At 46.1% G+C, this 15605-nt stretch overlaps 1 protein-coding gene across 1 annotated transcript; it reads left to right on the top strand.

Moving 5' to 3' along the window:
- The first annotated feature begins 14360 nt into the window (after positions 1–14360).
- LOC124672175 lies at positions 14361–15396 on the top strand. Its single transcript, XM_047208450.1, has 3 exons — positions 14361–14674; positions 14780–15077; positions 15163–15396. Exons 1-3 carry the CDS (start codon positions 14361–14363, stop codon positions 15394–15396), a joined length of 846 nt encoding a protein of 281 aa, XP_047064406.1.
- Positions 15397–15605: the final 209 nt, after the last annotated feature.

Raw genomic sequence — 15605 nt, 5'->3', positions numbered from 1 at the left:
TACTTTGCCCCAACGTAACGGTGAGGTTGTCAATCTCACCGGCTTGCTGTAAACAAAGGATTAGATGTATAGTGTGGATGATGATGTTTGTTTGCGAAGAATAGTAACGAACAATTGCAGTAGATTGTATTTCAGATGTAAAGAATTGGACCGGGGTCCACAGTTCACTAGTGGTGTCTCTCCCATAAGATAAACATATGTTGGGTGAACAAATTACAGTTGGGCAATTGACAAATAAAGAAGGCATAACAATGCACATACATATATCATGATGAGTACTATGAGATTTAATCAGGGCATTACGACAAAGTACATAGACCGCTATCCAGCATGCATCTATGCCTAAAAAGTCCACCTTCAGGTTATCATCCGAACCCCCTCCAGTATTAAGTTGAAAACAACAGACAATTGCATTAAGTATGGTGCGTAATGTAATCAACACAAATATCCTTAGACAAAGCATCGATGTTTTATCCCTAGTGGCAACAGACACATCCACAACCTTAGAACTTTCTCGTCATCGTCCCGATTCAATGGAGGCATGAACCCACTATCGAGCATAAATACTCCCTCATGGAGTCACAAGTATCAACTTGGCCAGAGCCTCTACTAGCAACGGAGAGCATGCAAGAACATAAACAACATATATGATAGATTGATAATCAACTTGACATAGTATTAAATATTCATCGGATCCCAACAAACACAACATGTAGGATTACAAATAGATGATCTTGATCATGATAGGCAGCTCACAAGATCTAACATGATAGCACAATGAGGAGAAGACAACCATCTAGCTACTGCTATGTACCCATAGTCCAGGGGTGAACTACTCACACATCGATCCGGAGGCGATCATGGTGATGAAGAGACCTCCGGGAGATGATTCCCCTCTCCGGCGAGGGTGCCGGAGGCGATCTCCTGAATCCCCCGAGATGGGATTGGCGGCGGCGGCGTCTCCGGAAGGTTTTCCGTATCGTGGCTCTCGGTGCTCGGGGTATTCGCGACGAAGGCTTTAAGTAGGCGGAAGGGCGGAGTCGGAGGAGTCACGGGGGCCCACACGCTAGGGCCGCGCGGGCCCTCTTAGGCCGCGCCGCCCTAGTGTGGCGGCGCCCGTGGCCCCACTTCGTATCTCCTCTGGTCTTCTGGAAGCTTCTTGGAAAAATAAGACCCTGGGCGTTGATTTCGTCGAATTCCGAGAATATTTCCTTTGTAGGATTTCGAAACCAAAAACAGCGAGAAAATAGCAACCGGCTCTTCGGCATCTCGTCAATAGGTTAGTGCTCGGAAAATGCATAATAATGACATATAATGTGTATAAAACATGTGAGTATCATCATAAAAGTAGCATGGAACATAAGAAATTATAGATACGTTTGAGACGTATCAAGCATCCCCAAGCTTAGTTCCTACTCGCCCTCGAGTAGGTAAACGATAACAAAGATAATTTCTGAAGTGACATGCTATCATAATCTTGATCAATACTATTGCAAAGCATATGAGATGAATGCAGCGATTCGAAGCAATGGCAAAGATAATGAGTAAACAAATGAATCATATAGCAAAGACTTTTCATGAATAATACTTTCAAGACAAGCATCAATAAGACTTGCATAAGAGTTACTCATAAAGCAATAAATTCAAAGTAAAAGCATTGAAGCAACACAAAGGAAGATATAAGTTTCAGCAGTTGCTTTCAACTTCAACATATATATCTCATGGATAATTATCAACACAAAGTAATATAACAAGTGCAATAGGTAAACATGTAAGAATCAATGCACACAGTTGACACAAGTGTTTTCTTCTAAGATAGAAAGAATAGGTAAACTGACTCAACAATAAAGTACAAGAATGGCCCTTCGCAGAGGGAAGCATGGATTACTATTTTTATGCTAGAGCTTTTCATGTTGAAAACAAGAAACAATTTTGTCAACGGTAGTAATAAAGTTAATGTGTTATGTATAAGACATCCTATAAGTTGCAAGCCTCATGCATAGTATACCAATAGTGCTCGCACCTTGTCCTAATTAGCTTGGATTAACATGGATTATCATTGCATAGCATATGTTTCAACCAAGTGTCACAAAGGGTACCTCTATGCCGCCTGTACAAAGGTCTAAGGAGAAAGCTCGCATTGGATTTCTCGCTTTTGATTATTCTCAACTTAGACATCCATACCGGGACAGACATAGACAACGAGATAATGGACTCCTCTTTAATGCATAAGCATTCAACAACGAGATAATATTCTCATAAGAGATTGAGGATTATTGTCCAAACTGAAACTTCCACCATGGATCATGGCTTTAGTTAGCGGCCCAATGTTCTTCTCTAACAATATGCATACTCAAACCATTTATCATGAAAATCGCCCTTACTTCAGACAAGACGAACATGCATAGCAACTCACATGATATTCAACAAAGGTAAAAGTTGATGGCATCCCCAGAAACATGGTTACCGCTCAACAAGCAACTTATTAAGAAATAAGACACATAAATACATATTCTTCACCACAATAGTTTTTAAGGCTATTTTCCCATGAGCTATATATTGCAAAGACAAAGGATAGAATTTTTAAAGGTAGCACTCAAGTAATGTACTTTGGAATGGCAGAGAAATACCATGTGGTAGGTAGGTATGATGGACACAAATGGCATGGTTATTGGCTCAAGGATTTGGATGCACGAGAAGAATTCCTCTCAATACAAGGCTAGGCTAGCAAGGTTGTTTGAAGCAAACTCAAGTATAAAACGGTGCAGCAAGACTCACATATGAACATATTGTAAGCATTATAAGACTTTATATCGTCTCCTTGTTGTTCAAACACCTTAACCAGAAAATATCTAGACTCTAGAGATCAATCATGCAAACAAAATTTTAACAAGCTCTATGTAGTTCTTCATTAATAGGTGCAAAGTACATGATGCAAGAGCTTAAACAAGATCTATATGAGCACAACAATTGCCAAGTATCAAATTATTCAAGACATTATACCATTTACCACATGCGGCATTTTCCGTTTCCAACCATATATCAATGAATGAAGTAGTTCAACTTTCGCAATGAACATTAAGAATAAAGCTAAGAACATATGTGTTCATACGAAACAGCGGAGCGTGTCTCTCTCCCAAACAAAGAATGCTAGGATCCGATTTTATTCAAACAAAACAAAAATAAAAACAAACAGATGCTCCAAGTAAAGCACATAAGATGTGACGGAATAAAAATATAGTTTCACTAGAGGTGACCTGATAAGTTGTCGATGAAGAAGGGATGCCTTGGGCATCCCCAAGCTTAGACTTTTCACTCTTCTTGATCATATTGTATCATCCTCCTCTCTTGACCCTTGAAAACTTCCTCCACACCAAACTCAAAATAATCTCATTAGAGGGTTAGTGCATAATTGAAAATTCATATATTCAGAGTTGACATAATCATTCTTAACACTTCTGGACATTGCACAAAGCTACTGAAAGTTAATGGAACAAAGAAATCCATCAAACATAGCAAAACAGGCAATGCGAAAATAAAAGGCAGAATCTGTCAAAACAGAACAGTCCGTAAAGACCAATTTTTTAGAGGTACCAGACTTGCTCATATGAAAATGCCCAAATTGAATGAAAGTTGCGTACATATCTGAGGATCACGCACGTAAATTGGCAGATGTTTATAAATTTTCTACAGCAGGGGCGGCTCAATTTCGTGACAGCAAGAAATCTGTTCCTGCGCAGTAATCCAAATCTAGTATTGACTTTACTATCAAAGACTTTACTTGGCACAACAATGCAATAAAATAAAGATAAGGAGAGGTTGCTACAGTAGTAACAACTTCTAAGACTCAAATATAAAATAAAGTGCAGAAGTAAAATAATGGGTTGTCTCCCATAAGCGCTTTTCTTTAACGCCTTTCAGCTAGGCGCAGAAAGTGTGTATCAAGTATTATCGAGAAACGAAGCATCAACAGAGGGGTTTGGAGTTTTCTCAACTATGCATTGTATCTTATCTATGTAAGTTTCAGAGGCTCCTTTTTCATTATTCTTAGGCTTGCTATCCTCATCAAACAAATTTTCTAGAGCTTCATGCATTCCTAGGAGCTTACAAGGTATTGATGTCTTAATCTCCCCACCATCATTAACACTATTAGTGTACTTTAATCTATCTTTTTCCATTTTTTCAAGGGTACTAGCAAAGTTGGTATAAGAGCCAAGCATCTTATATTTAATAAAGACTTTTCTAGCCTCTCTTGCTACACCACCAAATTCTTTAAGAAGGGTTTCTAAGATAAAATCTTTCTTTTTTCCTTCCTCCATATCACAGAGTGTAAGAAACATGTGTTGAATTATAGGATTGAGATTAACAAATTTAGTTTCCAACATGTGTACTAAAGAAGCAGCAGCAATTTCATAAGTAGGAGCAAGTTCTACCAAGTGTCTATCTTCAAAATCTTCAGCTGTACTAACATGAGTGAAAAAATCTTCTATATTATCTCTTCCAATTATAGATCCTCGTCCTACCGGTATGTCTTTCAGAGTGAACTTAGGAGGAAACATGATGAAATAAACGAAAGGTAAATAAAGTAAATGCAAGTAACTACTTTTTTTGTGTTTTTAATATGGAGAACAAGACAGTAAATAAAGTAAAACTAGCAACTAAATTTTTTGTGTTTTTGATATAAGAGAGCAAACAAAGCAGTAAATAAAGTAAAGTAAAGCAAGACAAAAACAAAGTAAAGAGATTGGATGTGGGAGACTCCCCTTGCAGCGTGTCTTGATATCCCCGGCAACGGCGCCAGAAATTTACTTACTGCGTGTAGTTGACACGTCCGTTGGGAACCCCAAGAGGAAGGTGTGATGCGCACAGCGAGTAAGTTTCCCTCGATAAGAAACCAAGGTTATCGAACCAGTAGGAGTCAAGGAACACGTGAAGGTTGTTGGTGGCGGAGTGTAGTGCGGCGCAACACCAGAGATTCCGGCGCCAACGTGGAACATGCACAACACAATCAAAGTACTTTGCCCCAATGTAACAGTGAGGTTGTCAATCTCACCGGCTTGCTGTAAACAAAGGATTAGATGTATAGTGTGGATGATGATGTTTGTTTGCGAAGAACGATAACGAACAATTGCGATAGATTGTATTTCAGATGTAAAGAATTGGACCGGGGTCCACAGTTCACTAGTGGTGTCTCTCCCATAAGATAAACGGATGTTGGGTGAACAAATTACGGTTGGGCAATTGACAAATAAAGAAGGCATAACAATGCACATACATATATCATGATGAGTACTATGAGATTTAATCGGGGCATTACGACAAAGTACATAGACCGCTATCCAAGCATGCATCTATGCCTAAAAAAGACCACCTTCGAGGTTATCATCCGAACCCCCTCCGAGTATTAAGTTCCAAACAACGAGACAATTGCATTAAGTATGGTGCGTAATGTAATCAACACAAATATCCTTAGACAAAGCATCGATGTTTTATCCCTAGTGGCAACATCACATCCACAACCTTAGAACTTTCCATCACTCGTCCCGCATTCAATGGAGGCATGAACCCACTATCGAGCATAAATACTCCCTCTTGGAGTCACAAGTATCAACTTGGCCGGAGCCTCTACTAGCAATGGAGAGCATGCAAGAACATAAACAACATATATGATAGATTGATAATCAACTTGACATAGTATTCAATATTCATCGGATCCCAACAAACACAACATGTAGGATTACAAATAGATGATCTTGATCATGATAGGCAGCTCACAAGATCTAACATGATAGCACAATGAGGAGAAGACAACCATCTAGCTACTGCATGCTATGGACCCATAGTCCAGGGGTGAACTACTCACACATCGATCCGGAGGCGATCATGCTGATGAAGAGACCTCCGGGAGATGATTCCCATCTCCGGCAGGGTGCCGAAGGCGATCTCCTGAATCCCCCGAGATGGGATTGGCGGCGGCGGCGTCTCTGGAAGGTTTTCCGTATCGTGGCTCTCGGTATTAGGGTATTCGCGACGAAGGTTTTAAGTAGGCGGAAGGGCGGAGTCGGAGGAGTCACGGGGGCCCCACACGCTAGGGCCGCGCGGGCCCCCTTAGGCCGCGCCTCCCTAGTGTGGCGGCGCCCCGTGGCCCCACTTCGTATCTCCCTCGGTCTTCTGGAAGCTTCGTGAAAAAATAAGACCCTTGGCGTTGATTTCGTCCAATTCCGAGAATATTTCCTTTGTAGGATTTCTGAAACCAAAAACAGCAGAAAACAACAACTGGCTCTTCGGCATCTCGTCAATAGGTTAGTGCCGGAAAATGCATAATAATGACATATAATGTGTATAAAACATGTGAGTATCATCATAAAAGTAGCATGGAACATAAGAAATTATAGATACGTTTGAGACGTATCAAGGACGCGGGAAGCTTTCGTTGCCAGGGAAGATCAGCGAGCCCTCCTTCTTGACCAGGCCAAGCTTCTTGAGGGTCTTTTGGTCCTGGTTGGAGATTTTGAATCTCTCCCATCCAGAGATCTCCACATTCTCCATCGTTGCGTTGGTGCCTGGAGCGGTGTGCCTCATCAGTTTGGTGCGCGGTGTCATAAAACTGAGCTTTAATGGAGAAAGGGTTTGATTGTAAGCACGAGCGCGAGGAGCTTGGGGACAGCAATGGCGGAACTGGAGAGAGGAGAGAAGAACGGTGTAGCGAAGGGGGAGAATGAGGACGAAGGGGCAGTTTTATAGCGAGGAACCGATCCGTCGCGCCGTTGGATGAAAGTAAAATGAATCTTACGCCTTACACGTGTCAACAAGGGTATAATCGTCTTTTCGATGAGAGGTTACTAGACAGAAGTTATTGCGCGCGTGCCGGTAATTGCGGAGGACGTGTGTCCCCCACTTGTGCAATGTGTCAACCATGCAGAACTTTGGACCCACACTTTAGCGACGTGATAGGAGCTGTGGTTTTCAAGGACGTGGTCGTGGCTATCGTCAGCAATGATATCATCCTGAAGAAAAGCATCGAGTGTTTCTATCAGATATAACGACAGGGAAAACCACGAGTGGGCTGACCAGAAAAATATCGGGAGCTTATGATCAAATACAAAGCATTTGGTCATACGCTCGGGCCCTACTCTTATCAGACATATGGTTCATATTTCTGATAAGGGGGAGGCAACAAAAGAAAATATCAAGTTGATACAAAATAGAAAAAAATGAGCCTGCAACCAAGTACAAGTACTTGCCTGTAGCCTCGGGGGCTACTCTCATCGGGAGCGCTGGTCGCGCACCCGATGAAAATGAAAAAGATGGGAATCTGACAATATAGTGACAAGACAGAAAAAAGGTGAGCCTACAACCAAGTACAAGCACTTGGCTGTAGCCTCGTGGGCTACTCCCATCGGGAGCGCTGGTCGCGGACCCGATGAAATATGAGGAGTAACATTGTACATCTTCGAGTTAAAACATAACTCTTCATATAGTCCCATGGGGAGGCAAGTCATCATATGACTCGAATAAATATACCATTCCAGCAGCCGAAAAAGGCACTCGACAATATATTCTCAGAGCGCGTCCGCCGCGAAAAAATCTCTGAATGCCGTAATATTTTACGAAGGTAAGTCCCCGGGATCCGTCCTGTGTGCGTGGTATCACACCTGAATACGCTCTGCTACTTTTTTCCGTATCAACAGATGCGAAGAAAAATCCTAATGGACGCGTTAGGTACTCGATAAAATATGACTGGAATTCAGATCATGGTAAGACCTTAAGCGGCACATGTCGAATTACGCCAGTATACCGGGGTCGAGTCCAGGGACTTGACCTTGAAGTATGTTCTTGCGGGATTGCCACGAGAGAAGTTAACTGGTACCTGATCCGTCAGATGAACCAACCCCATTTACCATCATCCCTGCATAATATATAACTATTCTATGAAAATTGTCTAGTAACTCGAAGAAATTATGAGTTAATTGTAATGATGGAGATTTTACTCGATTCTACAATTCAAGCAAAATCTTGGAGGCTACTGCATAGGCATCCTCAATGGGCCTGCCGAAGAAGGTACCCGAGGTTTACGGAAGGCCCACGACTTGAAGATTACAAAGCTCGGAAGCCCAGTTAAGCGTTGATATGAAAGATAGAGATATATTAGGAATAGAGACTTGTAACTATACGGGACGAACTCAAAGAGTCTCCCGATGTTTGTAACGTGTACATCACGAAACCCTCGGCTCCGCCTCCTATATAAGGGGGAGTCGAGGGAGAAAGAAAGGATCAATTCATTGTCAACACAACCCTAGTTTTTAGCAGCCGAGCACCTTTTCGACTGAAACCTTCGAGATCTACTTGCCCTCTACTTTCCACGAAACCCTATTCTACAACTCGTAGGCATTGATAAGTTAATACCTTGTCATCTGGTGCTCCTAGGTAATACCATCGTGCCGCAACATGTGGAGTTTCTCAATGGCGTCGATCTCGCGCCGCCGTTATCCAAGGCCGAAGTGGCACCTTCGCGTTGTGGTGCTTTGTGCACAACAACCTCTTCAACCTCTAGGCTGGCGTGCCATGAAGGAGGCCCTTAAGTAGCTCTGCTGCGTCGTGCATCGTTGCTCCGTCTCCAAGTGGTGTAGTCCCCAGCGACAGCATTGGCGGCCGTAGTGATGAGCTCATATTCTTCTTGGGTGGAGAAGGATTTGATTGCTTTTTACTATCCTTTGTTAGGGTCTTTTTTATAAATGTGGATGGCTTATTTGTATTTCCTTTCTTCTCTAAGGTCCTCTATGTAAACTGTAATCCCACCCATTAATGCAGCCTAGACTCTTTGGGTCGTTCCCTTCTTCAAAAAGAGAAAATAGTAAAAAAATAAGTAGAGAAGCTAACAGGGCTAGTCATGAGCTAACACAACTTGGTAGGATCCAGGGTCAAACTAATTCTGGCTTTGTGTTTCTCCCCTAGCAAATTGAGGGGGAACACTAGCCTCTAATTGTAACCTTTGCTTCTTTCTTTCCCCTGCAAAAGAAAAACTCTCGTGCTCCCCTCCAATATACAACTGCCGAAATTTTGTAGTTAAAATAGAACAGCTGAAAAGATAATTTGGAGTGTCAGCTAGAAAGATGTCAATTGCCATCTCATCATCGAGCCTAGATGACATGCCTTTCTTTTCCTTCCACGGAACCATCTAGACGCGACCATGCACATACGTAGCCGAACTCGATCCCATCGCATAGAAAATTCGAAAATGCGCTATGTTAGAATATAAGTTGTATTAGGTTAAGAGTCCTAGTTGGTTTTGATATAGGACTAGGTCGGTGCCTAAGTCCCTATATATATCTCTTGTAACCGGCACAATACAATCATCAATTATCAATCCTATACAATTCTACATGGTATCAGATTAGTTTCGATTCTAGGGCATGGCTCCCACGCCCCCTACCCCGCCGCCGCCGCCCCCTCCGGGCTTCTTCGAGTGGCGCGACGCCATGGCCGCCGCCGCCGCCGCAAAAACTTCCACCTCCGCCCAACCCCCTCCTACCAACACCACCGCCATCTCCTTTACCGACACTATCGCCGATATTAGCCCCTATATCCCCATAACTCTAGACCTCGCTGCTCACAATTACTACCATTGGCGTCACCTCTTCGACGTCCACCTCGGGCGATGCAATCTCCGATCTCACGTTGCTGCCGACGCTCGCCCTCAACCTCATGATTCCCGGTGGGTCAAGGACGATCTCGCCATTGTCCAATGGATTTACATGCGCGTCTCCACGGAAATCTTCAATCTCGTGCACCGTGATGGTGCCTCCGCCGCCGATCTCTGGACAGCTCTTCGTCAGCTCTTCCAGGACAACGTCGACGCTCGCGCCAACATTCTCCACACCGAGCTTCGGAACACGGTGCAAGGCGATTCACCCGTCGGTGTCTACTGTCAACGCCTCAAGGCGATCGCGGACGAACTCCGTGAACTTGGTGATCCGATCGACGATCGTCAGCTCATCAACGTCCTCCTCGTCGGTCTTAGCGAGCGGTTTGAGAAACAGGCCTCCTTCATCCCTATGATGCGCCCGCGCCCTCGTTCGCCGAGGTTCGCTCGATGCTCCAGTGGGCCGACCGAGCTCAAACTACCAAGGACTCCCGTCCGCAGCTCTTCACTGCTGCTCCTCGCCCGCCCGCGCCACCGACGACACAGCCACCTCCACCAATGGCTCCTCCTCAACCATCGAGCTGGCGTCCGAGTCCCAACTACCGGGGTCGCAACCCTAAACCGCCGCAGCTTCGTACGGCGCCTACCCCTCCTCCGCCCTCGGCTCCACCGCCTGCACCACCAACCGCACCAACGCCGCCCCTCGGATGGCGTCCTTCTCCTGATCCGTGGACCGGACTCGTCCAGGCGTGGCCCATGCCCTGGTCCGCCCCGACGCCCTACGGTGCTCCTCCGGCTTACACTGGCAGCTGGCAGCCTGGCGCCCGCCCTCATGCCGGTGCCCCCGTCCCGGCTCCACGGCAGCCGACGGCCGCGTTCCACGCCGCCCCCGCCTACAACGCTGCTCCTTATGCACCCTATGGCGCTGCTTCGGTCCCCTACATGCCGCAGCCCAATATGTCGCAGTACAATGATGGTGGCTCTATCTATACGCCAATGCCGGCCCTTCTGCCGACGCCTCCATACCCGCCAGCTCCCATGTCTACACCGGCCTCTACTTCGACTCCGAGCTGGGACCAAGCTGCCTTTATTCAAGCCATGAACAACTTTGCTGCACAAGGAAACTCAGGTACGGATTGGATTTTCGATACTGGTGCTTCTAGTCATATGTCTGCATCAAGTAACTTGCTCTCTTCTTGCACACCGTCGCCTTTTCCCTCTATTACTCTCGGTGATGGCTCATGCATTCCTATTTACTGCGTCGGTCAAGCCCAAATTCCATCCCCAATCAAACCATTGCTTCTTCGTGATGTTCTTGTAGCTCCTGCATTAATCAAAAATCTAATCTCCGTTCGCCAACTCACCACCGATAATCTTGTTTCCGTTGAATTTGACCCCTTTGGTTTGTCTCGTGAAGGATTACCGGACCAAGACCGAGATCGCTCGATTCAATAGCTCCGGTGATTTATACTCGCTTCATGGTGCTCCGGCCGCTGCCCTCCAACGTCTATGATGGCCTCTCTTGCTCTCTGGCATCAACGTCTCGGCCATCCCAACAATAATGTGTTATCTACACTTCTTAGTGAATTTTCCATCCCTTGTAATAGAGATTCTCATAATTCTTCTATGTGCCAGTCATGTCAATTAGGAAAACATGTTCGTCTTCCCTTTAGCTCCTCTCAGTCCTCTAGTACCTTTCCCTTTGAATTACTTCATTGTGATCTTTGGACATCACCAATCGAAAGTGTTTCGGTTTTAAGTATTATCTTGTTATTCTTGATGATTTCACACACTATGTTTGGACCTTTCCTTTACGCAACAAATCTGACGTTCACAATATATTTCTCAACTTCCAGCGCTATGTCTCTGTTCACTTCTTCCTCCCCATTAGATTTATACAATGCGATAATGGTCGTGAATTTGACAACTTTAAAAATCGAAATTTCTTTCTCCAATACGGAATTCTCTTACGCTTCTCCTGCCCCTATACCTCTCCACAAAATGGCAAGGCCGAGCGTTCCCTTCGCACTCTCAATGACATCATTCGCACTCTTCTTATTCAATCTTCTATGCCTCCGAAATTTTGGGCTGAAGCCCTCCACACGGCTACCTTTCTCCTTAACATTCGACCATCCAAAGTCAATTCTCACACCACGCCATACTTCTCCTTATTTCTTTCTCACCCAAACTACTCCGACATTCGTGTCTTCGGTTGTCTCTGTTTTCCTAACTCCTACTCCACTTCCCCTCACAAACTTTCACCTCGCTCTATCCCATGTGTCCACCTAGGTTTTTCTCATGAACACAAAGGGTATCGTTGCCTAGATCTTGTTAGTGGACGTGTTCATGTCTCTCGTCATGTAACCTTTGCTGAGCATATTTTCCCTTTCTCCGAGCGTCAACCTCCAGACCCTACCCCATCCACCTTATCTCCCACTCCCCCTCGTCGCAATATTCTTCCTCTCTCTCAACTATCTCATCCTGCTGCTACTCCTGTCGCGGCAGCACAACCTGCCGAGTTCTCTGCCGCGGCAGCCGATCCTGCCGCCACCATCGACCCCTCGCCACCGTTGACTTCCTCAACAACTTCCGCGTCCGCTTCTTCCGCTGCGCCAGGCGCGGATTCTTCATCACCCGCACCTCCTCCTCACGCTATTTCTGTTCCAGAACCTACTAATGATCATCCCATGCGTACCCGTGGCAAATCTGGCTTTCGTTTACCTCCCAAAGATCGTCTTAATCTCCACGTCTCTCGTATCTTCCTCTCTCCCAAAATCCTACAAATCAGCTCTCCTCGATCCTAATTGGGCCGCAGCTATGAAAGATGAATATGATGCTCTCATTCAAAATAACACATGGCAACTAGTTCCTCGTCCATCAAACATTAATATAGTATCCGGTAAATGGGTTTTTCGACACAAATTTAATTCCAATGGAAGTCTTGCACGCTACAAAGCTCGATGGGTCCGTCGTGGTTACTCTCAACAACACGGCATCGATTATGATGAGACTTTCTCCCCGGTTGTCAAACCCAGCACTATTCGCACTTGTTCTTAGCATCGCCGTCTCTTCCTCTTGGCCAATCCATCAACTTGATGTCAAAAACGCTTTCCTTCATGGATCTCTTCAAGAAACAGTTCATCGTCGAGCAACCTCTTGGCTTTGAACATTCTTCATATCCTGATCATGTTTGTCTCCTTAACAAATCTCTCTATGGCCTTAAACAAGCACCAAGGGCTTGGTTTCAACGTTTTTCCACTTATGCTCAAACCATTGGTTTCACTCCTTCCCGTTCGACACTTCTCTCTTCATCTTTCATCACAATATCGACACTGCTTACCTTCTTCTATATGTAGATGATATTATTCTCACAGCTTCTTCCCAACGCCTTTTAGATCATATTATCTCTCTTCTTCGCTCAGAATTTTCTATGTCCGATTTAGGTCTTCTTCATCACTTCTTAGGTATTGCTGTCATACGTGACTCTTCTGGTCTTTTCTTGTCTCAACGCCAGTACACTCTCGATCTTCTTTCTCGTGCTTGGCATGCTTGATTGTCAACCGTCCCGTACTCCAGCTGACACGGGTTCCAAACTTTCTGCTGATGGTGATCCCTTTTCCGATCCTTCTCTCTATCGTAGTCTCACCGGTGCCCTTCGGTATCTTACTCTTACTCGTCCTGAAATTTCTTTTTCTGTTCAACAAGCCTGTTTATACATGCATGATCCTCGTGTTCCACACTATAACCATGTCAAACGTATCCTTCGGTATCTCAAAGGCACATTAGATTTAGGTCTTCACATAAACACATCCTCTCCCACCTCTTTGATTGCTTACTCCGATGCGGACTGGGCTGGTTGTCCCGATACTCGACGTTCCACATCCGGATTTTGTGTTTTTCTTGGTAACAATTTGGTTTCTTGGTCTTCCAAAAGGCAGGTTACGGTCTCTCGCTCGTCGGCCGAAGCTGAGTATCGTGCTGTGGCTCATGTGGTTGCTGAAACGGTTTGGTTGCGCCAGCTTGCTTGTCGGAGCTGCATCGTCCTATTGATCAAGCTACTATTGTTTCTTGTGATAATATTTCAGCTGTTTACATGTCGTGGAATCCTGTTCAAGCACCGTCGCACCAAGCATATAGAGATCGACATTCATTTTGTTCGCGAGAAGGTGGCTCTTGGTCAAGTTCGTGTTCTACACGTTCCGACTTCTGCTCAGTTTGCTGATATCTTCACTAAAGGCTTGGCGAATACTCCGTTCCAAGACATTCGGTTCGGTCTCAACGTCGTCGAGCCTACCGTTGATACTGCGGGGATGTTAGAATATAAGTTGTATTAGGTTAAGAGTCCTAGTTGGTTTTGATATAGGACTAGGTCGGTGCCTAAGTCCCTATATATATCTCTTGTAACCGGCACAATACAATCATCAATTATCAATCCTATACAATTCTACACGCTACACCAAAGGCGCCACGCAGCCGGCCCGCGTGTCCTCCCCTCCACACCTGCCTCGCCGCATGCGCTGACACGTACCCCGTCTGACCGCCGAGAAATACTCCCACTCGCCACTCCATCTTGCCAGCCCCTGTTCTTCTTGCATTCCTCTGCTTTTCTTTTGCAAATTCTAAGCCCTTCTCATTACTCCGGCGATCGGCGATCGTTACTCCAGGAGCGCACACGCTGTAGCTGTTCACTGATAGCGCGGTAAGTGAGCTAGCTGCCATGTCGGGGATCTCGCTGGCCGTCGGGCCGCGGTCTGGCTCGGACAACAACGCGGCGGATCGGCAGCCGCCGGCGACGATGCTCGGGGGCGTCATGGGGTCGCTCCGAGTCATCGAGCTCCAGCTCGTCGCCTTCATCATGGTCTTCTCCATGTCCGGCCTCGTCCCGCTCATGGACCTCGCCTTCCCGGTCTTCACCACGCTCTACCTCCTCGTCCTCTCCCGCCTCGCCTTCCCTTCGCTCCACCACAAGCTCGACGACGACGCCGCCGCCACCCACTCCGCCGCCTCCCAGGAGATCTTCCGCGGCAGCACGTAAGCATTACTACTAACCCGGCCTCGTCGGAGAAGATAAAGTTTCTTGATTAGTATACACATCTAGTGTACATAGATGACTAATCTGGAGGTTCGTGTGCGAAGGCTGTTTCAGGTGTACGTGGTGATCGGCACCACGGTAGGCCTGTTCCTGCCCCTGGCGCACGTCCTGGGCGGGTTCGCCCGCGGCGACGACGCCGCGGTGCGGTCCGCCACGCCGCACCTGTTCCTGCTCTCCTGCCAGATCCTGACGGAGAACATCATCGGCTCGCTCGGCATCTTCTCGCCGCCGCTCAGGGCGCTGGTGCCGCTGCTCTACACCGTGCGCCGCGTCTTCGTCATCGTCGACTGGGTCTACGACGTGTGGACAAACAAGCTCGTCACCCGCACCGCCCCCGTGCAGGTTAGCTTCCACTTTCAGAAAGTTCAGTTAAAAAACTTTGATCGTCCGCTTAACTCTGTATGTACGCTCTCCGTGATTTATGCAGGACAAGGCGTGGGTCTGGTTCGGGAGGTACCTCGCAGTGGCCAACCTCGTCTACTTCTCCATCAACCTCTTCGTCTTCCTCATCCCCAAGTTCCTGCCCCGCGCCTTCGAGACCTACTTCCACACACGCGACGAGGTCTACGCCAAGACGGCCGAGGACAAGCGTTCGAGGGATATGTCGTCTGTGGACGATGACGGCGCCGTCAAATCAAACGTCTCCAAGAAGGCCGACTGAGATCGTGATCGTGCTCACCCAGTTGTTCCGTGTTGAGCTGCGTTATTGTTAGTGTGCTTGCTCTGTAGCTGCAAGTTCGCTTTATTTGCGTTGGGATGTGCCTGTGTGGCCTCGTGTTATGGCCATCGACACATGGACTGGGGGTGTTGTACATTTGGCTCTGTACTTCTGAACTTTAGTAGATTATTATTGTTGTTTGCTTACACAAA

Source organism: Lolium rigidum, chromosome 7 (assembly GCF_022539505.1).
Source record: "Lolium rigidum isolate FL_2022 chromosome 7, APGP_CSIRO_Lrig_0.1, whole genome shotgun sequence".
Taxonomy (NCBI): domain Eukaryota; kingdom Viridiplantae; phylum Streptophyta; class Magnoliopsida; order Poales; family Poaceae; genus Lolium; species Lolium rigidum.
Note: the sequence above shows the minus strand (reverse complement) of the source record. Positions and strands in the feature narration are given on the sequence as shown.